Genomic DNA, 25,164 nt, shown 5'->3' on the forward strand with positions numbered 1-25,164 from the left:
AGGAATACAAAGGTCTTTAGGGATCGGTGGGTGGGAGGGAGCAAAGTTCCAGAAAGGCTTCTGGAAAGAGCTGATGCCTCATCTAGGCAGGAATTCACCAGGAATCTTAGAAAGAGATTCCTGACACACAGGAAAACATAAACAAAGGCACTGAGGCAAGAAACAGCATAGATTCAAGGAGCCACCTTGGGTACAGGGGCCTCAGTCTTCCTTTGAGCCTTGTGGCATCACATTGGGATATAGTTTATTACAGAGAGAATCACACACCTTCAGTCATGTACCCCTCTGGGTTGTGAAAGGGAAACACATACTGGCTTAGAAGGCTTACTTTTAAGGACATCTGAGGGATGTAGAAAGTTCTGGAGTCAGCCTAAATTTTAAATTCTGACTCCCATTCATTAGGTACCATAGATAAGTTACCCTTTAAGCCTCAACTGACTCATCTGTTAATGGGAATGAACTTCACATATTTCATTATTAAAAGATATCAAGATGCATTAAGTCAATTATGCCTGTCATTTAGTAGGCACTCAACACATGGGTGCGCCATTACCCATTCTCACAATCAGTTCCAGTCACCTTCCCTTTTTACGTCACTACAGGTTGGACCCCACTTGCTGGGTTCCACAGTGCACTGCCCCGTCTGCGTAGCTGTGACACATTTGAGTGTGTCTTCTTTTGAGTGAAAGGACTTGGTGCCTTGTCCCTCCCTCCCCAATCCTTATTCATCTCCTAATTTCCTTTCACTTTCTGTTTAATAATTTTCTTTCTTTTCTTCTCTCACCTAACCCATGGAAAACTTTTCTTGTCTATGATGTCCCACTGAACATACTTTTCAGGGGCTACCAGTAAGCCCCCACAAATGTCAGCACTAACCCAAAGCCCTTCCATTTCTATGGTGGCAAAAACCCTACAGTCACAATCACCTGTATTTACTGCATACATAAATATCCTCCAGATGAGTCTTTGTACGTATTTGGTATTCTGGTGACATTCAACACTGCCAGGTAAGTAATTCACCTGCCCAGAGGGAGGGCTGTCCTCAGATGAGTGGCATTTGGCTCCATGAAGTCACTAGCTTTTCTAGAGCCAAGATGAGACACTTTCTGCTATTGAACCAGTTAGTATTTTACTGATTAACTGATAAATGTTTGGGGACTTAATTTGAATACTGAATAAAACAAAAAACTACTGGATTTGGCTTCTCTCTTGAGGAGAGACACTGAGAGACTCTCAGAAATGGTCACAATTAAAACAAATGGAAAGAGGAAATGCTGCCCCAAAGTAAAATCTAGCTGATTTTCTTGATTCAAATAGCATTATCTGATGGATATTTTGTTGACAGGTAATAACTAGACTTATTGTGGTGATCATTTTGCAATATATACATATATCGAACCATTATGTCGTATACCTGAAACTAAGGTTATGTGTCAATTATATGCCATATGCACGTGTACACACATCTATATGCTCTTCTGTCCAATAGAAATGATTACCCCGCAAGCCTGCTCTGATGATTAAAGAAGATATATGTAGCTATCACAGCCTTGCCATTGGACAGATGAGGACATAGACTCAGGTGAGTGGCTTCTCTGTGGGGCCAGAATGCTATTACGATAGAATGAAAATCCAAACCCAGGTCTGGCTCAAAATCCAGAGTGCTTTCCATTGAACCATAGTCACATCTATCCAAACAGTGATAGAATATTATAATAGTTGTTGCTAACATTTATCTAGCTCTTCTCATGCGGCAAGCACTGTGCTAAACAATTTACATATATGATCTCCTTTAATCCTCACAATCACCCTGTGAGATAGGTTTATCAAGAATTCCATTTCACAGTTGAGGAAACTGAGTTTTATACAAGTTCAGTAATTGCTTTGTTCCCACAGCCAGCAAAGAATAGAGGTAGCGTTGAGCCTAAGTCTCATTCCAGAATCCACTTTTTTTTTTTTTAATTGGGGAACAGTGTTTCTCCAGGGCTCATCAGCTTCAAGTAGTTGTCTTCAATCTAGTTGTGGAGGGTGCAGCTCACCGGCACCCCTGTTGTTCAGAGCTTGCGCTCTAACCAACTGAGCCATCCGGCCGCCCCCAGAATCCATTCTTTTAATCATTACATTAGACTACAGGAAACTCAACTCTAGTCCTAGCGCCAACCAGGCAAGTTATTTGACAATTCTGTCTCAATTTCCTTGTTAATTAAATGGGGGTATTATTACTTGTCCCTACCTATTTCACAGAGATATTGGAATTATAAAATGAGAATGTGTAGAAGCTTTAAGAAGGAAAATTGCTACATAAATCTCGGCGTTGTCACAAGTTTCACTCAGATCTTCCCTCCCCACGATCGTAAAGGGATTCAGCTGACATCATTAACTCTCAAACATCCTCTGAAGTGGGTAGTATTATTATCTCCATTTATCAAAATGCTGAAGCACAAGATGACGTAATTTGCTAGTCAGCGGCAGAGCTGGGAACAATACCCAAGATTCTAACTCCCACTGCTTATGTTCCTATGGTATATCCTGTTTCTGCGTTTCAGACTTCACTGTAAAAGAGACATGGGTAGAAATGTTAGTGTCCACCTCAAAACACAGATTAAATACTTACAGAAATTAAACGTTCTACTACAGTGACATTGATGTAATTTCTAAGGCCCTTAAACCTCACATTCTAGAGAAACCTGCATAAAGAACCAAAAAGAAAAATTTCCATTCCCCTGGTATAGACTTTAGCTCTTTTGTTTTCTCCAAGAACTTATTATTAATCAAGGGTTACAAAACTGGGTGAGTCATTGCTTAGTTTCAACTAGTGAGTCTACAAGTTTCTATAGGGAACATAAAACCTCAATATTGTTACTCATAAAATCAGAAAAAAAGCATCAAATACATTCTCACATCAAACACTTAATATAACTATATAGTTTGACCTTGGAAATTATTTGAACATACCAACCCACAATACCTTGAGCTCAAAATTCAAGTTCTAAAGTGAACTGCATAATTAAAACAACAAAAGTACATGTGGCACCTTTATGACCATTCTTCTCTTGTACAAGTCAAAGTAAGTTTTGTGCTTCCCACCCAAGCCCCGTCACAGACACACACAAACCTTAAAGTAAAATAAAAAGTAGTAATGGGCCAATGCTTGGTCTGCAATTTTGTGTCTTAAATAGGGAATGAGTGTTTGGTCTAGTTCCCAGATTATTAGCCCCTAATTCTTGTTTTCTAGAACAACACAGCGATCTTTCAGTTATTACTCATTTGATAATCACATATTTTGAAATTACCACAAGGGCCAGAGAGGAAATAAGAGGAAGAAATTTCCTTTTTTTTTTTTTTTTAAGATTTTTTTATTGGGGAAGGGGAACAGGACTTTATTGGGGAACAGTGTGTACTTCCAGGACTTTTTTTCCAAGTCAAGTTGTTGTTCTTTCAGTCTTAGTTGTGGAGGGTGCAGCTCAGCTCCAGGTCCAGTTGCCGTTGCTAGTTGCAGGGGGCGCAGCCCACCAACCCTTGGATGGGCATCGAACTGGCACCTTTGTGGTTGAGAGGACACGCTCCAACCAACTGAGCCATCCGGGATGCAGCTCAGCTCAAGGTGCCGTGTTCAATCTTAGTTGCAGGGCGTGGAGCCCACCATCCCTTGCGGGAGTCGAGGAGTTGAGGAGTTGAACCAGCAACCTTGTGGTTGAGAGCCCAATGGCCCATGTGGGAATCGAACCAGCAGCCTTCGGAGTTAGAACGGAGCTCCAACCGCCTGAGCCACCGGGCTAGCCCAGAAATTTCCACTCTTAAAATCGAACTAAATACCAGCGTTTACAGATACTTTATTATTACTCTGACTCTGACTGACTTAGATTTATAAACAGAAAACCTGTCATTTTGTTATAGGGACAAAAACTAAGTCATCGGAACCCAAAGAGCTGTTCTAATGTCAAGAGAGTTTGCTTCTTGAGTGGCTTGAGATGTCTGAATTCATTCCTAGCTTCATAACACAAGTGCTAGGAGGGGAGAGTAAATGATGACACAGGACTTCCAGGTTTTTTTAGAGGTTGTTTTAATACATTAGTCCACCTTTCCTTTGAGAAAAATCATTGTTTGGTTTCTAGAATTGAAAACAATCATATCTTCTGCTGGGTCAGGGGCTTCAAGGTCTCTCGAATTTTCATGTAAGAATCACCTGCAGATCTTGTTAAAAATGCGGAATATAATTCAGAAGGTCTGGGACTGCATGTCCAATAAACTCCCAGGTGACATGACTGCCCCTGCTTGAAGCACCACACTTTAAGTAGCAGGACTCTAATGAATGTTTGCAAATAGAAATAACCTCAATCAGATGTTTATTGTCAAAAAATACAGCCTCTGCCAAGAGTTTGCAAAGGGAGATGATATTCCAGAGCCTAAACAAGCTATCTGCTCCCTCCCTGTTCTGTGATTTTTACCAGCTGGTTGTAAATCCCATGTAATACCTTAACAAAGGGCATGTCTTTTGCAGTTTATTGAGGCTTGACTTGATGGGGGCGTGTATGGATGAACATAAAACTGCAAGCCTTTTGGAATGAAACAGTTGATTCAAAATAAATATTTTTAAATTACGTCAAATACTAACGAATAAGTGATGTCTACAAATAGTGTATAAAAGAATCATTTGGGATTAATAATTTTCATCTCTCCCACAAAATAAATAGCTCATGTACTAAAGGGGACACCTTTCCTTACACAGGAGAAAAAAAGCCCAACAAAAATAAAATCATGCCCATGGCACAGTCGTAACATTATTTTTAGTGAGGAAAATATCGAGACTAAGACATAAAAATCTATATGAAGAGAATTACAAGGGAATTTGTCCTAGAAAGGAGGGTTCAGGGAAAGAGGACAGCTGGCAAATGTAAGAAAGATTTTACCTGGAAAAGATTACACATGAGAAATAGCCCATTCTGCTTAAGAACACCAATTAACTCTCACCAACTTTCCATTTTAGGTTTTCAATAATGCTTTCTTTTCGTATGACCATTAGTCCAACCTCCTCCGTAAAATGCAACCAACCATCATAAAATTAAGTTGGTGACAGGTTCAGCTGGCTATACTCCAGGTTTACCCTTAGATGCTTTTGAAGCCACTGAGGGTAAAATTCACGGTGGAAAGAGCAAGAAAAGAATCACTTTTCTTCCCACAGAAGGAAGGAAAGCCCCATCTCGAGCATCGTTCTGCATTTTGCAGGAGAAGGTGTCTCACGGCTTGCGTGCGCTCTTCAGCCCCATCACCGTGAAGGTGGCCGCCGTCAGCTTCTCATAAACAAGGAACATGAGAGCGGCCGTGAGGACCGTCTGCAGCAGTTTGGCTTCCAGGCCTTTGTAGAGCCCCATTATTCCGAAACGCCTGGAGGGAAAGAGGTTTGGAAAAAAAGATGAGGTTTGTTTTAGAAAAGTCAACTCTTGCCTCAAAGAAACAGGCTACTGTGACAGCTACTTTGCAAAGTTTTAGCCTTAGGATCGAAACAAGCAATGGGAGCTTTTGATATCAACAGACTTGACTTCCATTGTCAAAGTACTTATTATCTTGCAAGGTATTTGGGGGCTGATAAAATACCTTCATAAGCCACCAATGCTTTATCTTTATAATCACCATTAATTAGTGAAATGCTGACAATATCCCGCAGGTCGGATGCAGATCCTCAAACCTCCCCAGACCATCTTACAGCCCAAATCTGAAATCTAAGACTTTTAGAGCTTTGCTTTAACATTCTCCCAACTCAGTTATTTCAACTTAGTGGTCCCTAAATGGTAGGAAAGCTGCAAATTGGCTTAGATCATTTTAGCCTCAACAGAACTAGGCAAAGAGACAAAATAAAAGCTACCTGATTCTCAGCCTTCCTATACATCTGATCTTCTAACCCAGTGGTGCTCAGCTTTAGAATACCTAAAGGGCTTGTTACACCACAGATTGCTGGGTCCCATCGCCCAGTTTCCGCTTTAGTTCAAGTCCAGGGTGGGACTCAAGAATGTGCATTTCTAGTAAGCTCCCTGGTGACCAGGATGAGGATGCCAGCCTGGGGGCCAGCCCCTAGAGCCACTCCTGTAACCACAGAGACGAAGGCTTTAGCCAGAACCGAGAGTCCAGAATAAACAACCTCTCCAAAGCTCTCTGCTGAGAGTGGATTAATCTCATGTGCTAGTTTATCGGCAACTGCAGGCCTCTATACAGCACAAACACTGAGCTGTCAGAGCCAACACGCGCGCCATGCAGAAGCTAGTCTACATTTTATATGTTTGCTGTGTGAAAACCTATGATTGGGGGCCAAGTGTGTGATACATAGGCATGAAAAGCCTTAACCCATGAGTTACTAGTTCATGAATTAACATGAATTATGTTCTCCCCAGAAACCCAAGAAACTTGACCTCAGTGTTTCTCAAGGTGAGGTCTGCAGAGATAACAGAAAGTACACCTCTTGCCTCTGTCCCCGGGCCCCAGCACAGAGCTAAAACCCTTGGGATGACCTGAGTGAACATCTCTTGCTCAAACATTTGCTCTTTGACCCTGGTTCCTGACACAGAGCTCTCATATCCCTTGGAATATCCAGGGTAATTGCAGTGTCTTTTGCTGTAATGAGGTGACTGTTGGGCTCCTGGATGGGGGGTGGTCACCAGAAAGATCAAGCTGTGATTAGAAGCTTGGAATTTTTAGCCCCACACCACCATCCTGCAGAGAGGAGAGACGGGAAGGAAATGGAGTGAATGATGCATCATGCCTACGTGAGGAAGCTCCATAAAAACCCCAAGTCCAGGGTTCAGAGAGCTTCCAGGTGGGTGAACACATTCATGAACTGGAAGGGTAATGCACCCCAAGTCCATGAGGACAGAGGCTCCTGAGCTCAGAACCCTCCCAGACCTCGCCCTCTGTATTTCTTCATCTGTCTGTTCATCTGTGTCCTTTATCACATCCTTTAATAAACTGATGAATGTAAAGGTTTCCCTCAGTTCTGTAAGCTGTTCTAGCAAATAACCAAATCCAAGGGGGAGCGGGTCATGGGAACCTCCAACATGCAGCAGTCTGACAGAAGTTGTGGGTAACCTGGGGACTTGAAGTGGGGGCCGTCCTGTGGGACTGAGACCTTCACCTGTGGGATCTGATGTTATCTCCATGTAGTGTCAGAACTGAGTTAAACTGTAGGACACCCAGCTGGTGTCATGCAGAACTGCTTGGTGTGGGGAAAACGCCCCCCACACCTGGTGACCAAAAGTGTCAGAGAGAAGTGTTCTGTGTGAGTCGTACAGGAGAGACAGCGGGAGCAGTGTAGGTTTTCTTTCCACTACCTTCAGAATCACCAGGGTTTGTTTAGAAAGGAAGGCTGCAAGGCCTCACCCCAGAGGGAAGCCGTGACTCTGTACTGTAACAAGCACTTCAGTCTTAATCAAGAGTTTGGAGAGGCCTGCCCCGGTGGAGTGACTGTCCGATACCATGGCTACGAACCACATGTGGCAATTAAAATTCAGTTTAAAAATTCAGTTTCTCAGTTGTACTGGCTATATTTCAAGTGCTCAACAGCCACATGTGGTCAGTGGCACCCCCCTGGACAGTCTGGGTAAACCCATTGTTGTCACATATCCCAGGAGATGAACGCTCGTCGTTCACTCACTAGTGCCTGAGTGCTGACGGGGCCCCTGAGTTTGAACATCTGTCTCTGCCTCCATCTGTCTGCTATTTGGCAAGTCACTTTCTGTCTCTAAACCTGTTTCCTGATCTGCAGTAACGGGAATACAGTCACTCTTCCACACGCATAAGGCTGAGTGAGAATTAAACAAGATAAAAGATGTAAAAACACTGAATTTGAAAACTACGCAATCCTACAGGTTTCTAGTTAACACTAACTACCTTCTTAACTTTCTTGTTAACTATACCGTCCTTCACTCTCACAATGATAGAAATAAAAATTGGCGTCACTTTTTTTATGGCCAATTTGGCGATGTCCATCTAAATTTTATGTGTTCAGACACCTTAACCAGGTAATTCCACCTCTACAATTCCAGTCACTCAGGTGCACATAGCTAAAGTTATGGGCTGTTCATTCAGCAATGTCTGCAAAGGTAAAAACCTGGAAAAAACTAAATATCCATTAATAAGTGTGTTGGTCAATAAATTATAGTTATTACATAACAGAAAACTAGGTAGTCACTATAAAAAATAAATCTATAGATGTTGATGTGAAGGGTTGCTTGGGATATTAAGTTTATAAAAAGGCAAGTTGCAAAATAGTATTATTATATGATCCCATTTTTATAAAAATAAATACCACAAATATATGTTTTATATAATATTCTGGAAATTTATACTCTTAACTGTTAAGTAATTCCCTCTTGGAAAAAGGAGAGAGAGAAAACAGAGTAAGTATTCATGTATTTATCGTTTTTTAAAAGTTAACTGACTTCAATGTGATGAGTTTTGATTGACGTATACACCCGTGATGAAACCGTCACCACACTCAAGGACAGGGAGCATATCCATCACCCCCAAAAGTATGCTCATGTCCCTTTGTAAGCACTCCCTCCCTCCACCCACCCTGACCCTAGGGAACCACTTTCTGTCACTACAGACTATTAGTGTTTTCTAAGTTTTAAAATACAAATGGAATAATATGAAATCTTTTTTGTCTGACTTCTTTCACTCAGCATAATTATTTTGAGATTCATCCATGTTGTTGTGTGAATCAACAATTCCTTCTTTTTTGTTTCTGAGTAGTATTCCACTATACAGATATATCACAATTTATGTATCTATTTACCGGATGATACACATTTGAATTGTTTCCCAGTTTTGACTCTTACAAATAAAGCTGCTATTAATATTTGTGTACAAGTTTTTGTGCAGACATATGTTATCTCTTAAATACCTTGAAGTGGAATGTCTGAGTCCTATTGGGGGTATATGTTTAAATTTCTAAGAAAATGCCAAGTGCTTCCCAAAGTGGGCGCCCTCTTCTGCATGCCCACCAGTAGCATGTGAATATTCTGGTTGTTCCTCATTCTTGCCAATACTTGGTATGTGAGCATTATTTTTCACTTTATACCAATTCTTTATCCTTGAATTTATATTTTATCCCTTGCATGTTCTATTTTTATAATAAATTTCTTTTCAAAATATCTCACATGTAAAAATAGTAATACAGCAGCTTTTGCTTCAAAGGAGGCTCCGGACTTCCTTGATGGCCTTAAGGTTCGGTTTCTTTAAATGAAACAGGGAAATGATGAAAGTCCCTGCCTCGTTAGGATTAAGTGAGATGACTCCACACAAAGCAGGGAGCTCAGTGTCTGCCACGAAGCAAACACTCAAAAATGTTAGCTATTCTTATCAACATCACTGTCGTCATCATTACGACGATAATTGTTATTACTCTTCCTGCTCCCCGCTCCCTTTCTCACCATGACAACTGCTCTATTAAATGTGCTTCTTTCTATCTACGAGGGAGGCCACAGGATATGTCAGTTGATGGAAGCACCACTCAGGCAGAACGGTCTCTGAATTAGATTTTGGAGGGTTCCCTCTCTAGAGTTCTGTACATCTGTAACTAACAAAGAGAAAGAATGTGAACTTTTCCACAATTTCCCCAAACGCTGTCATATCATTCCACTAAGCCTCTAAAATGAGAAATGTCTGAGCACAGCCTGCAAAGGGAAGGTTTTTGGGCTGCCACTGCCAAGGCAGTAGTACCAGCGAAGCAAATGCAACCGCTTCCTGGCAGATATCTGTGGGAAGAGAGGACAGGACGGGAAGCAGCCGCAAAACGCACCTTACTCGCTGGTGAAGGAGATAAAGAACATTGCGGAGACTCCCCAGTGTTCTGTTTTCTGGGTTGAGTCGGTGACGTCCAAACTGGGGAAGAAGAAAAATAAATAGCTAATGACTGTTCAGGACTGCTTTCTTTATCTTAATTTCAACCTGCAGAGGAAAGTATGTTGGAGTAGTCTTATGGCAAACAGATTATCCAATTAGTATGTAGATTTCATGAATCCCCTATTTTTCAGTGAAATGAGTGATATAGTTCAATAAGTGAAAATAAGAAATATTTTTCAATGAAGCAAGCACAAGAATTTACAGAGAACTATGGGGAAAATTCTACTTCAAAAGAAAAAAACATGCCCACGATGAAGATTTAGATATTGACTTAATCTTCCAGTCCTTTAGTTCTGATAAACACTAATCGATTAGAACCATTGCAGTCTAAGCTCTTCACATTATGTGTTTACATTATAAAAGTATCATTTATTTTATGCTACTGAATTCCTTTATGTTAAGTGCCAATTTAAAAATAGTACATTAGTAAAAATACTTTTAATAGAAAGTAATAATATTTTGAACTGAAATACCCTCACTATCACACCCATGTTATCTATCAATAAGTCATTTGATTTTTTTTCTCCGAAACAAATCATGTATCTGTCCATGAATTTTCTTCCCCCAAACAGGTCAGGAATCTGTCCCCATCTTATCCCTCCTCTCCACTGCTACCACCTCGGTCTAGGTCACCAACACTTCCCACCTGTATCACTGAAATGGCCTCCTATCTGCACGTCCCCCAACTTTTCTCTTAGCCTCTCACCAATTTGCCACACAACAGCCACAGCAATCTTCTCGAATTGTAAATCAGATCACGTGACTCCCTAGGGTAAAGCCCTTCAAAGGCTTTCCTCTGGGCTGAGAATAAAATCTAGAATCCTCATCTATAGCCTTCCCTGCTCCTTTTCCAATCCCATCCTGAGTTACTCTCCAGCCACAGCGGCCTATCAGTTCCCAGGATTCCTTAAGCTCTTAGCACGTCGTGTCCCCTCTACCTAGAGTGCTCTTTGCACAGATGGGTCCTTTTCTTCCTCTAAGTCTTAATTTATACACGTTCCCAGTCATCCTACCTAAGAAGATCCCCTCTCCACTGAACCACAGAATGCTTCTCACTTCCTTTTTTTAATTTGTAATTACCTATTTATTGTGCTTATTTACCTGTTCATTCTCTCTTCAATTACCTCCATGAGGGCAGGAATTATGACTGTTTTAATTACCATGTGTACCCAGCTCCTCACACAGAGTGGATGTTTAATAAATATTTCAATGAATGAATAACTGAATGAATGGAAAAACCAGAAATCTGAAAGTGTTCCAAAAAAGCTAAATCATTAATTCCTCCTGAATAAACAAAAGGAATCAACCTCTGATTTTGTAAAGAATGATGTGCCCTAAGGCATCCAGCAAATTGACCTGAATGAGAAGGAAACAAACTTGTGATTTCCTGAGGCACTTAAAGAAACTTCCTCCACACTGCGGTTTTCTGAGACCCTATGTTACCTAAGAAATTGCCAATGTAAACTTCATTCCAAACTAAAGAGGAAAACAACGAATAGCCAGACTGGTTGTCAGAGTATCAAACAAATGGAAAAATGGGCAAGCAATGCTCTGGCCTACCAACTGACTATATTGCTTTATTAGCATTGCTTCAAAGAGAGAAACCCCGATTTTGCAGTGTTGTTTGACTAAATGGAGGGAGAAGCCCAGCACTCACCCTCAGAATCGACTGGACTGTCTGCATGGGATAGGTGACCGTGGTGGCAATCGCTTTGGATACTGCACCGATGATAAACACATCCAAAGAAGAAAGCTGGGAAGCAGGGACAGAACGAATCACATCAATCCAAGTAACAAGACGGTGCAGAGGGTATGCTCTGCTGCTTTCAAAATCAGGGATTACCTTCAGTCGTTTCTTTAAAAGCTGCCGTTTTAAACCTTCATAGAACATGAACTGGATGGCAGGATTGAAGACCAGGAGCAAGGAGGGAAATGTGCCATTCCATAAAGACAAGAGTCCTTCATCACGAACGATCTGGTGAAAAGCATCTAAGCAAGAAACCAAGGACATTCGATGACAATCCCCTAACTAGAGAAGACAAGGGAAATTCTGTTCAAATGTACCCAGAACAGAAACCACCCTGGTTCTATCAATACCATTTCCTTCTTGCCATGATATTTTAGGAGCAAGTTCATCAGTTAACTCCTTTTTGATAATTATCAGACACTGATGGTCACCAAGTTATTGAGAGACAACTTCAATCCTAGGCAATCCGCCTGACAATCTGGGGTCAGAATGTCAAGTTTTCCTAAGTAATTATCACCACCAGTGGGGACTCTGGATTACAGAGAATTGTGAACTGATAGCCCACGTGCTTCACAACGAAGTCCAGGACAACAAAAGATAAGACGATAGTTCTCTAGAGTCCATTTTATAGGACTGACTTATAACAAAAGCACTGTTCTCATTACGAACACGGGAAAGGAGAACATGGCACTGTGATACGACTGAAAAGCAGACGCTCAAAGATACCAGACACTAATCTGGTACCTTTAGCCAAAGATGACACTAGAAAAAAAGTATAGTAGGTTATTCTTCAGGAATATTCATCCCTCCCACCCCCACTCCATGGGAGCAGTCACTTCTCTACCCCTTGTCTTTGAGGCTTGGCCACGTGATGTGCTTTGGCCACGGGGATGTTAACAGACAAGATGGAAATAGGGGCTTGAAATATGCTTGTACGATTCGGCGTGTCCTCTTCTGGAGGGGACATCACCAAGAGAAGAACATACTCAGGCTGGTCCCAGGAAGATGAGCCGAGATTCCCAGGCTGGGTCAGCCTAGATGAGTCAAATCCTTGTTAATCCACAGACACATGAGCTACACAAATGCTTACTGTTGGATGCTGAGCTGGGAGGTTGTCTTATATATAGCATTATCGTGGCAGTAAGTTCCAGGTACAAAGAGAAAAGAAAACGCTTACACAGAAACTCACCCAAGAGATACTTACCAATAATACCTTTGTAGTTGGTTGGTACAATGTCTTCATTTCTAAACTTTGCCCCTTGCAGCTTCAGTCTGGTGTTTACCACCCAGAGTGGAGTTGTTAGCAACACATTCACCACTCCTTTAAAGAGAAAGAGGGAGACACAAAGGAAGGCAAAATGCAATCTTTTAAGCTTCTGTCTTATGTTAAAGCTACATACCAATGCTCCATTTCTACTTCTGCCACTGACCTAATACGAGGCCTACGGTGTCTCTTTGTGTCAGGGTACAACACAAGCCACTCCTGCTGGCAGCAATTCAGAAGCCATGATGATGGCAAACTGGCTGGCAGCACCACCTCGCCACGTGAAAAGAGTAATGAGTTTCCTCATTGGTTGAACAGAAGGCAATCCATTTGTCAACTTACATAAGCACCCAAAGTAGCAATTTTGATATAGTTTTACATATCATTTTTCAATAACAGCCTTAAGAGAGGGGAAGTGGCTATTGATCACATGCTAAGTTCATGACACCATCGATAAAACACACAATTTACAACTCTCCCATAAGTAGCTCACATGGTTTTAAGTGAGTACAGAGCTGGTACAATGGGTGACAGGTGGGAAAGTGGTGCCACTGGGAAGTGCTCCAACGGGGACTAGAGGATCACAAAATGTCCCTCATCACTGAGGGAATTTGGAGAGGCAGGCGACACACAGTGGTTAGGAACTGTCACAAAACACCTGAAACAGCCTCACAAGCATCATGAGCCTTACAAGCTTAGGGATGGGAATCCTGGCCCCCCAAGGTTGCCTCAGTGGAACAATACAATGAGCCAGCTGCTTCTGTTTTGAAAACACATGATCCGAATTTAACACCATCTGGAGATATTAAAACATTCCTCATCAGTCCTGAAATGATTAAAACAAAACAAAACAAAACAAAACCCAGATAGAGTTGTAACAAAGTGCCTGACACACAGCATATACTTTATAAATATGTGTTAAACAAGTATCAAATAAATGAACCAATGAACAATCTCAGCGAACAACCAACCATACATGGAACTATCTGGCTCCAGCCACGCTATGAAGAATCAAGAGGTGCAACCCTAAGGAAGAGAAATCTTCTTGTACCAAAAGTCATTTAAACACAACAGGAGAAAGAATGTTTTGATTTAAGGATTCTCAAAACATGCCGTACAGAAAACACAGTCTAACCAAAAATAAGCTTGTGCAACAGCCAAGGGATTCAAAGTCTATTTTTTCACTTGTTGCATACAGGTGCAAAAAACAAAATATTTTGCTACCTCTCTCTTAAGAGCATTATGGGAATACTTTTTCTCAAAATAAAAGACATTATCAAATAATTTTATGAGCTGTACTTGTCATACTTTCATAGAGTCACATAACACCAAAGAGTCGTCTTTAGTTATGACTCTATTCATACACTGACACTGGAGGCATTGATCATAATCTGAGTAGGACTTACCTAGAGATTTTTCTGGTCTTGTATTTAAAAAGCACTAGTGCCCAAGAGGCCAAGATAGAAGAATATCAATACATGCCCATTTGCCCGGATTTTATAATGTACTCCTGTTCAATGCCAGGTACATATCACTTAACAGAAAAATCAATAGCCAGAAAAACAAGACTAGAAAGTACTACACTTGAGCAGTCTACATTTTATTTTTATGATGAAGAAGGTAGGCGAGCTCAGAGCCAGAGATCACAAGCGTCCACGTACACTCTATGCAGGCACAGTGTGCACACCTTTCTAAGCAAATGAAACAAGTTACCCAGTAAATAAATTCTTTAAAATCAAAATTCATATTCTATTCAGGAGGTAAGCACGCAGAGAACACATTGGAGGCAACGCAGCCAAGATTAGGATTTAACCGTTATTTAAAATTCTGCTTGCATATTTCCTTTATTAACACAAGTTGACAGACTGAGAGGATTCGAAGGACAATCTCAAGTACAAAAATGCACTACATCATTCAAAGAAGGGAATACAAAGTCCTTGTAAGAACATTCTGTATTTCAAAGCTTTTTGTCTGAGAAGTTCAAGTACTTAGCTCATCCTCTAACCCAAAATAAGAGAGCTATTTTTTAAACAGTATAATTTTATGAGTTCTTGGAACAGACACTCAAAATACTTGAGGATCCAAAACTTCGCTAAAAACTTACAACCTATATACTCAAGCGAAGGACAACAATCAATGGAGGAAAAACCTGATAAGCAGTTCCAACTGGTACTGGTGCCCCACGGATAAGGCTCACGGATAAACAGGGCTGTCTGCTTACTTATGAGCCTGTGTAGAAAATTCTTCTTCCAATTCCCAGCTGTGGCTGTTACTTCAGCTCTAAGATGGGACTATTTACCTACTTCATGACAGGAGACTTTTTCCTTCCAATTCGAATGATTCTATTTTCTTGCTTTGTGAAAAATCATTTACAGGGGCCGGCCCAGTGGCTCAGGCGGTTTGGAGCTCTGTGCTCCAAAGCCGAAGGCTGCCGGTTCGATTCCCACATGGGCCAGTGGGCTCTCAACCACAAGGTTGCCGGTTGGATTCCTTGACTCCCACAAGGGATCGTGGGCTCCACCCCCCTCTAACTAAGATTGAACACGGCACCTTGAGCTGAGCTGCCTCTGAGCTCCAGGATGGCTTAGTCGGTTGGAGCGCATCCTCTCAACCACAAAGGTTGCCGGTTCGACTCCCGCAAGGGATGGTGGGCTGCGCCCCTGCAGGCAACTGGACCTGGAGCTGAGCTGCGCCCTCCACAACTAAGATTGAAAGGACAACAACTAGACTTGGAAAAAGTCCTGGAAGTACACACTGTTCCCCAATAAAGTCCTGTTCCCTTCGCCAATAAAATCTTTTTAAAAAAATAAAAATCATTTACAAGAAAACAGAACCAAAATTAAGAGATGAAGAATAGTAACTGAACACACATTATTCAGTGATTCAAGGAGTAATTGGAACACAGCTATTTACTCCTGAAATCTTCAAAAGAAGTAGTTTTATCTCCTTTGGTAAAGAAAGAAAACATGAAGTATGCTAATCGGGTGTGCATTTCTGGGAAATATGCACAATGACCATTGATACAAAAAAAAAAGGCAGATCAAGGCTATAAATCCAACCATTTGGCTCCCTATGAAAGAATGCAACTAGATACACAACAGAAACAAACCTGCCTTCCCAGAGTCAAGGCTGGAGGGCAGGAAATGAGTATGTACCGTCACAACAATGACAATACCACTGGCATTCAAAGAGGTATTGGTAAAAATCCCAATTTCATAAAAATGGCAAGTATCTTCTTCATTTAAGTTAGGTGTAAGGTTTTTTTCCCCCAAATTCTTCCCCAAGGTATCAAGCTCTATGGGCTTTCTTCCGTGAAAATAAAACAAATAAATAAAATAAATTTCTAAGGTTCAAGCAGAATTTGAGTAACAATAATACTGTTCCTAGTTCTCCTTGGAGATAAGGAAACTCATTTCTACAGTGATTATAATACAATGGCAGGGCTCACAGCACGAAGAAAAAGCTATTCTAATTATTGTAAGAGTGCGTAGGTATTAAGATATAAAAACACGTTATAAGAAGTTTAAAACTCACAAAAGGAATTTCCACGGAATTCTTTACCTTCAGAAAAAGAGAGGACCTATAATCAGGAATCTTAGAATTATAAAGGACTGTAAAATTCATTTGACCAAGGGTCTCAATTGTGACACTACTGACATTTGGGGCTGGATAATTCTTTATTTAGGGGGGTGTGGGGGGTCCTATTGTGTAAAGTGTTTAGCATCATCCCTGGCCGCTACCCACTAGATACCAACAGCACTCCCCAGGGGTGACAGCCAAAACTCTCCCCGGACATTTGCCATGAGTTTCCTGTGGGTCGAATCTGCCTCAGTTGAGAACCACTGTTCTAACCCAATCGCCAAGTGATTATTCACTTTATTTTTCAAAGTTTCAAAAAATAGAAATTCACTCCCACCTTATGGCCTATTTTTTCCAAGAGCTGTTAGAAATTTTATTTTTACTGCTACTACATCTACATTCTTGAAACAACTGGAAACACATATGAAATTAGGTGTTTTTATCTGAGGTAGAATGAGCACTTCTGAAATGACTTTCTGTGTACTTTGGGATAAACGTTTTGTGATCCTGGCTCAATTCCTTTGGATACTATAGAACAAGTATAATCCCGCTTCTACAGGTCGCTCATCCACGGCCTGCTCATCAAATAGATACTGTGTGTCTAGGACGTGATCAGTCCTCCTCGAGGTGCTGACAATACAGTAAATAAAAATGAAAATCCCTGCCTCATGAAACTTCTATTCTAATGATGTAAGACAAGAAAAATAAGTGAAATATGCAGTATGTCCGAGGATAAGGGTTAAGGAGAAAATGTAAGCAGGGGAGGAGGATAGCGTGGTAGGGATAGAAATGTCCATTTTAAACACTGGCCATTTAGAGAAAGCTCTCAGAGGAGGTAAAGCCGTGAGCCATGCAGTTAGCAGGTCCACAGGTCCTGAGGCAGAACATGCCAGGCGTGTTTGGGGAGGAGACGCCCGTGGGGATGCAGTGGTGTGAGTGAAGAGACGAACAGGAGGGCCAGGGCATACGGGTCTTCGTCATACGGGACAAGAGTATGCCGAGACAGAGGGATACACTGTGTCGGAGCACAGGGGAAGGGCACCTAGTCCAGAATGAAACCGGGGCTGGTCGTATGGGAAACAGAGCAGGCTTCCTTGAGAGGAGGTGGCTTGAGCTGAGAATAAAAGGATAAATAGGAGTTAACAAGATGAAAAAAGCAGTAAGACTGCATCAGACAGACAATGCAATACACAGTAGGAATGTTTCAAACAGAGAACAGTAGCTATAACATAACAGTGATGGAGTAAACGGCCTGCTATATTCATGGAATATAGTATGGGAAGATGGAAACAGTGCTAAGATCAAGGTAGAGAGGGTAAGTAGCATCCTGGCACGTCTTGTATGTTAGGCTCTTATCCTTTTTGGGGTGGGGGGTAGAGGCTTGTACGTTGAGAGGGTCATGACTTTACCCTGGATGCAAGGGACAGACATTGAGGGGTTTCATGCTGGGGATAACGTAACCAGATTTGGGCTTCAGAACAGCAGTTCTCAACTATGTCGCTAACAAGACATGTAACAGATGATGCTCACGACTGACACAGACCCATCAGCTCTCCCTGCATGTCAACCATAATTCCACCCTTTTCTCACACATGCAAGAAACATTTCTGAATGGAAGTGAATTAAAATGATGTTGCTACATTGGGATCTCTTTTAACCAGCGTCATACGAGGTGTGATATAAAGATACAGTGAATGTTTTAATAAAAAAAATGCATTACAGTAAAAGACACATTGCCATTAATCCCCATCAAAATGCTCCCCCTCGCTTCGAACACACTTATCCCATCATTCTTGCCACTTTCTGAAGCCATTCTGGAAGTCCTCTTTCATGAATGCCTTTACTTCATCCTCCATCATGATAACGTTCCGTGTCGCACATCACTTCAGGTATGGCAATTTCTGCCAAATAAAAACATTACAGTGTGTCCTCGTCTACCTTATTAACTGGATCTGGCACCGTGAGCCTTCTGGTTCTTCCTCAAACTCAAAATGATTCAGGACATTGAGGCAGCCATGACAGCACCACTAAGGACACTCACGAAAGAGAACTTCCGGAACTGCTTCAGAAAATGGCAAGAAGGATGGGATAAGTGTGTTTGAAGCGAGGGGGAGTATTTTGAGGGGGATTAATGGCAATGTGTCTTTTGCTGTAATACATTTTTTTAATTTAAACATCCACCGTATTTTGTGATCACGCCTCGTATAATAGACTCACCAGACATACCTGTGTTGTACTTTCCTTTTATAAGACATACTGACAGAAAGAAGCCCACAGCACACTGAATACCTGTGGCCACTAGGCTACTCCCTGGTGGGCCCCTGCCTGTCTACTTCCACACCACTGAGTTTTATGCTTGCCAAGAGTGAATCATGACTTTTCTCAAACCTGCTTATGCCAGTTGTATCTGTTATGTAGGCAAAGCATTACAGGTAAGGGTTACGTAAGAAAAACAGCAGAAAACTCCCATCAGTGAACTGATATGCCTTGGTCATACATCAAAAAATCGAAATAGTATATATTCATATATCTTAAGTTAAAATACAATACTGAAGGTATATAGGCTATTTACAATATTCCCTACATCAATTGATTTTTTAAAGCTAACTGCCCTACTATACCAATCTAGTTGTGTTAGGTATAGGGGAAGCTACTGTAATCATACATTGTGTAAGAGTCAGAAAGGAAACAAGCAGAGGGTGCAGTGAGAGAATAACAGGGGTTGATGTGCACCTGGTGGATAATGGGACGTCAGATACAGCAAATAAACAGCTTTGGACAATTAAAAAGGAAAAGATTTCATCATATATTTCATGAATTAGTAGCCTCACGGAAAATTATGAGTTAGTCCTGGACAGTGAGTCATGACCTTTTCAGTGTAAATACAATAAACTACGGTAATCTAAAATGTATTAAAGTCAAGATATTACAAATACTTGGTCTCAAGTATAAAAATCATACTAGGTTGCCATTTGTTGTAATTAACGTAAAAAAGAAGGCTCCCTTTATACTGGATAACCTTGGATCTATTCTGATTTTTTTTTCTACTGAACAAATCTCAAAGTTGAATTCTGACACTGTTTGAAAACTATTTTTCTAGAAAGATGACTTGGGCAGGCCTAGGCAAAGGGGGTTAGTGAGGAAGACCACAGAGGCAAGGAGATCAGAACACAGCAGTGGTCCAGGTGAGAGATGATGGCCCCTGATTTGGGGAAATAAATGGCTATGGATATGGAGAAAAGGAAATGGATTCCAGAGATGTTTAGGAGGCAGACTGATGACCAAGGGTACATGGCGGGCGAGAGAGCGCCCTCTATGATGACTCCCAGGTTTCTATCCTGAGTTACTTAATTACAACTATTCATTCATTTTCTTAATGAAATCCTGTGTTCTACTCTATGTGAAAGTTGGTCTGGGGTGTGTGTGTGTGTGTGTGTGTGTGTGTGTGTGTGTGTGAAGGTGGTCAAAGGTACAAATTTCCAGCTGTAAAATAAGTCACGGGAAAGTAATGTACAGCATAATGACAATAATTAATAATGCTGTATCGTATATTTGAAAGTTGCTAAGAGAATAAGTTCTTACCACAAGGAAAACAAACGTTGCAACTATGTGTGGGGATGGATGTTAACTAGACTTATTGTGGTGATCATTTTGCAATATATACACATATCAAATCATTATGTTGTACACCCGAAACTAATATAATGTATGTCAATTATATCTCAATTAAAAAGAAGTTGTTCCAAGTGAAAGCTAATTAGATCAAAATCAACCTAAGACTAAAATGAGAGTATTAAGTAGAAGAAAGGCTCAGAGACCAAGCCAAGAAACAGCAGTGATCTCTCACAGGTGAGGAGGAGCACCTGGGGGCCATGAATACTCGTGGGCTGGCAACTACTTTTCAATTAAATAATTTAAATTTTAAATGAACATTTACATTTCTCAATCGTGTGACTCCCAAATTAGTAAATTTTCAAAGACTGTATCAAAAGTTACTCCACAGAATACTAACACTAAATATGCAACATTCAAATCAATTAATTTAGTTACAGACTAAAATGGATAAACATTAAAAAAAAGGAAATAGATCTACTTTCTTTCCACCTCTTTAATAAAACCCTGACTATTCCAACAAATATTTTGTTCATTGAAAAAATATTTATTGAGCACCTACTACATGCTAGGAATTGTTCTTACTGGAAATATAGTCGGGGGAGAGGGGGAGGCGAAGACATGCATGTATATATACAGAGGGTGCCAAAAAAATGTATACACATTTTAAGAAAGGAAAAAAACCGTATTGGGTTGGTGCAAAAGTAATTGCAGTTTTCGCAATTATTTTTAACCTTTTAAACTGCAATTACTTTTGAACCAACCTAATCAAATTGTAATACTCAATATATACTGATAACAAAAGATGAATACAAGTCATGTATATACATTTTTTTGCCACCGCTGGTATATCTTTGACATATATATATATATATATATATATATGTATCACACACTCTACTAAGCGGAGACAGACAGTAACGAAACATCAGGTTGCTTAATAGCTACCTAGCACTTCTGAAGTCTCAGATGATAAGGATCCAGAGCCTTCTAAAATGTGGCTGCTACTCACCTCTCCAACCATACTGCTCATGTTACTATATTCACTTCACTCATTAACAAAATTAGAGAACTTGCTGTCCTAAACGTGCTCCTGCAGTTTCTTAATTCCCTACCATTCCCTTGGTCGGGAAATTTTCGCCACTCATCTATAAATGTTACTAATCCTACCAGGGCTCAGTTCAAGAGCTGCTGCTTTCCGAAAATATGTACATACCCGCCAGCCAAAAGTGCCCTCTCTTCCTGCTATGAACCCTTCATGCATTAACTACTATTATGATACGGACCACACCGGGGCTGTGCACTACGTACTTTGTCACATGTGACTAAAGGCTTTCATACTCAGGGTGGACTTCGTGGGTATGTGACCTGTCTTGTGCTTGGTTTAATGCTTTGGTGTCAACCATTTTGAAATGCTTAATAAATTGTGAACAAGGAGTCCCCCATCTTCATTTTGTACTAGGCCCTGCACATTACATGCCAGTCCGGTTCATGTTAAATATCTCATGTGAATCTCAGTCAAAAAAAATAATGGAAAACAAGCAGAGAAGGTATTGTAACCTTCATTTTTTTAGAAAAGAGAACTTCACTTCCATAAATTTTGGGTACAGGCTGCTAATCTGGGATACTGATCTTCCTCCCTGGATTAAAAAGACAAAAGTAAGTCAAGTCAGCTCAGAAATAAACCTGTGTGTATGTGGTCACTGGATCTTCCACAAGGTGGCAAGACCACTCAGTGGGGAAAGGACAGTCTCATCACCAACTGGTGTTAGGAAAGCTGGATATCTACATACAAAAGAATGGAGTGGGACTCTTATCTTCTACCACATACAAAAATTAACTCTAAATTGGTTAAAACCTAAAAGAAAGACGTACATTATAAAACTCTTAGAAGAAAACTCTTAGAAGAAAATATACGAGGTGTCCTCAAAAAATACAGTGAATGTTTACATTTTAAAAATGTATTACAGTAAGAGACACATTTCTATTAAGCCCCCTAACATACACCCGCTCACTTCGAACCCACTTATTCCATCGTTCTTGCCACTTTCTGAAGCAGTTCTGGAAGTCCTCTGTCGTGAGTGTCTTTAGTTGCGCTGTCACGGCGAAATGCCTCGATGTCCTGAATGGATTCAAAATGTTTACCTTTCATGGTCATTTTGCCTTTTGGACGAGCCAGAAGTCGCACGGTGCCAGATCCAGTTACTAAGGTGGATGAGGACACACCGTCATGTTTTGTTTGACAGAAATTGCCGTACCAGAAGTGATGTGTGACATGGAGTGTTGTTATGATGGAGGATGAAGTAAAGACACTTACAAAAGAGGACTTCCAGAACTGCTTCAGAAAGTGGCAAGAATGATGGAATAAGTGTGTTCGAAGCAAGGGAGAGCATTTTGAGGGGGATTAATGGCAATATGTCTTTTACAATAAGTTTTTTTATTTAAATATTCACTGTATTTTGTTATCACACCTCGTACAAATGGCCAGCAAGCATATGAAAAGATGCTCAACATCACTAATCATCAGAGAAACACAAATCAAAACCACAATGAAATGTCACCTCACATTCATTAGGATGGCTACCACCAAAAAAACCCCAGAAAAATAACAAGTGTTGGAGAGGATGTGGAGAAACTGTGCAGTGCTGGTGGGATTATAAACCCCTGTGCAGTGCTGGTGGGATTATAAAATGGCACAACTGCTGTGGAAAACAGTTTGCTGGTTCCTCACAAAATTAAAAACAGAAATATCATATGATCCAGCAATCTCACTTCTGGGTATATAGTCAAAGGATTTGAAAGCAGGGACTCAGAGATATTTGCACACCCATGTTCATAGCAACATTATTCACAGTAGCCAAGAGATGGAAACAAACTAAATATCCATCTATAGGTAAATGGATAAACAAAATGTGGTCTACACATACAGCGGAATGTTACTCAGTCTTAAAAAGGAAGGAGATTCTGTTATATCCTATAGCGTGGATGAACTTTGAAGACATTATGCTCAGTGAAATAAGCCAGTCACAAAGACACAAATACTGTATGATTCCACTTTTATGAGGCTTCTAGAGTAGTCAAATTCACAGAAACAGAAAGTAGAATGACGGTTACCAGGGGCTAAGGGAAAGAGAGAAAGTGAAGTTGTTATTTAATTGGTATAGTTTCACATTTGTAAGATGAAATGTTCTGGAGTTCTGTTTCACACCAACGTGAATAAACATACTATTGAAGTGTACACTTAAAAATTGTTAAGACGGTAAATTTTATGTTATGTGCTTTTAACACATACACACACCCAAGTCAGAAAACTAAGTTACATTCTTTGTCACCTAACTTTGTGCTAAAACAGTCTCTTAGAGTATATATGGACCACAAGATAAATGGTAAAATATAAAAACATTTTATACTCAGAAAGCTTTGTTACCTGCAACAAATCCAACTACCAGGTCTTTTCCAGTAGTAGAATGCTGACCTTTGACCCAGATGGCTTTGAGGCTATTAAAAGTGTAGAAGTAGACAAAATTGGAGCAGCAGAGACTGGAGATAACTGGAAACCACCCTCGATATGGGGCCAGGCTAGGGGAAAAACACAGTAAGTAAAGGTGCTGGACAAAAGCCACTAGAAATGGGCAAAGTCCCAGGACAGGCTGATCATCACTCACATATTCCCCAAGTTCAGTCCTACCCTGCGCTGCACCCCAAACTGCACACACACCTTACATTCTGAAGGATGCCCAAACCAAGACATCTTTTCTAGCACTAATGATACCAAAGAAACAACGGCTGATTTACTGCTTTGCCTCCTTTAATAAATTAGTATGTAAAATTAGAGACAATTTCTTCATAGCTGTTAGTTAATATAGCATCGTTCACATTTTATTATAGGGCAAGAACATTTAAAATGAAGTAAATATAGAAAATAAGTGCAAAAAAAGGAAGTGATGTGGGCACGTTATTAGGGCACAGGAACCAGACTAAAGAGGCTCCAAATGGCCAAACCTGGGGTGATTTAAGCACCAAAATAATAAAGTATAGTAATCAATAGTAAATCACTGGTAACACAGAATTTTTTTCTGTACTGATATTAAATAAAGTTATTTCCTCATAGACTGCCTTGTAGTTGCAACAGAGGAAAAGCAAAACTATTCAGTGGCTAACTCAAATATAATGGCATAATTAACCAATCATGGAGAGCAGGTGGACATTATGTGACACCAAATGTGATACTCTGAGGACACAGTGTCACCTGTGCGTTATTCTGGCACAGAATGCACAGCCTCAATCTAATCATGAAGAAACACGACGCAAACAAAATGAGAAGCATTTTATTTTCAAAAAAAGGAGAGGAGAGCTATGTTCTTTAAAGATGTCAATATCATAGGGATAAAGGGCTTTTACGTACGGGATGAAAAACTTACTCTCAAATAATTGTGAAAAAATGTGTGTGTGGTGTGTGTGTAATAAAGAGAGCAGGGGGAGGGAGAGAAGAAGGGAGAGAGAGAGTGAGGGCACAAATGGCAAAACAAATGAAATAAAGTGTTCACAGTGGGTGAATCTGGGTAAAGCATATGCTGGTATTCTTTGTACTATTTTTAGTTTTGCAACTTTTTGTAAATTTGAAATTATTTCCAAATAAAAAGTTAAAAATAAAAGACGTACTTAATCTGTCTGAATGCATCTGCTAGGCATGAACTAAACAACTATTACCTTCTTTGGTTTACGGCACATAAAACAGAGCATTGGTTTCATGGAAGACTCAAGAATCAACCACAGAACTTTAAGGAAATGAAATAACGATGCACTTACAAGTCAGGCAATTACAAATTCACAACACTATAAGGCTCTGAGAATGGATAGAAAGGAGTGTAGGCCCGTGAATGTCCTAACAACTGCTTTGTCTAACAAAGTTGAACAAGGTAATTACTACTCACAGGCCTTCTTCTTTAATGATCTCCAGGAGCACCATGTGTGTAGTTTTGGACTTTCTTTTCTCATCAACTACAAGATGAAAGAGCATCTATTATTCACGAACCATAAGCATTTAAATTCCACACCTAATTTCCAA

The 25,164-nt window shown here is 40.4% G+C and overlaps 1 protein-coding gene across 1 annotated transcript in view; it reads right to left on the bottom strand.

Annotated features, from left to right (window-relative positions):
* Window positions 1-4,329: 4,329 nt before the first annotated feature.
* The window catches only part of SLC25A17 (solute carrier family 25 member 17), a 48,758-nt gene continuing 27,923 nt past the window's right edge, over window positions 4,330-25,164 (bottom strand). The window contains exons 3-9 of the mRNA XM_019734536.2: window positions 25,031-25,097; window positions 23,524-23,675; window positions 12,846-12,962; window positions 11,738-11,883; window positions 11,552-11,647; window positions 9,791-9,873; window positions 4,330-5,385 (exon numbers count right to left, since the gene is read on the bottom strand). Coding sequence (XP_019590095.1) covers window positions 5,238-5,385; window positions 9,791-9,873; window positions 11,552-11,647; window positions 11,738-11,883; window positions 12,846-12,962; window positions 23,524-23,675; window positions 25,031-25,097 — 809 coding nt within the window. The 3' untranslated portion in view covers window positions 4,330-5,237. The remainder of the gene's footprint in view (window positions 5,386-9,790; window positions 9,874-11,551; window positions 11,648-11,737; window positions 11,884-12,845; window positions 12,963-23,523; window positions 23,676-25,030; window positions 25,098-25,164) is intronic.

This window comes from Rhinolophus sinicus, linkage group LG02 (assembly GCF_036562045.2).
Source record: "Rhinolophus sinicus isolate RSC01 linkage group LG02, ASM3656204v1, whole genome shotgun sequence".
Classification (NCBI taxonomy): domain Eukaryota; kingdom Metazoa; phylum Chordata; class Mammalia; order Chiroptera; family Rhinolophidae; genus Rhinolophus; species Rhinolophus sinicus.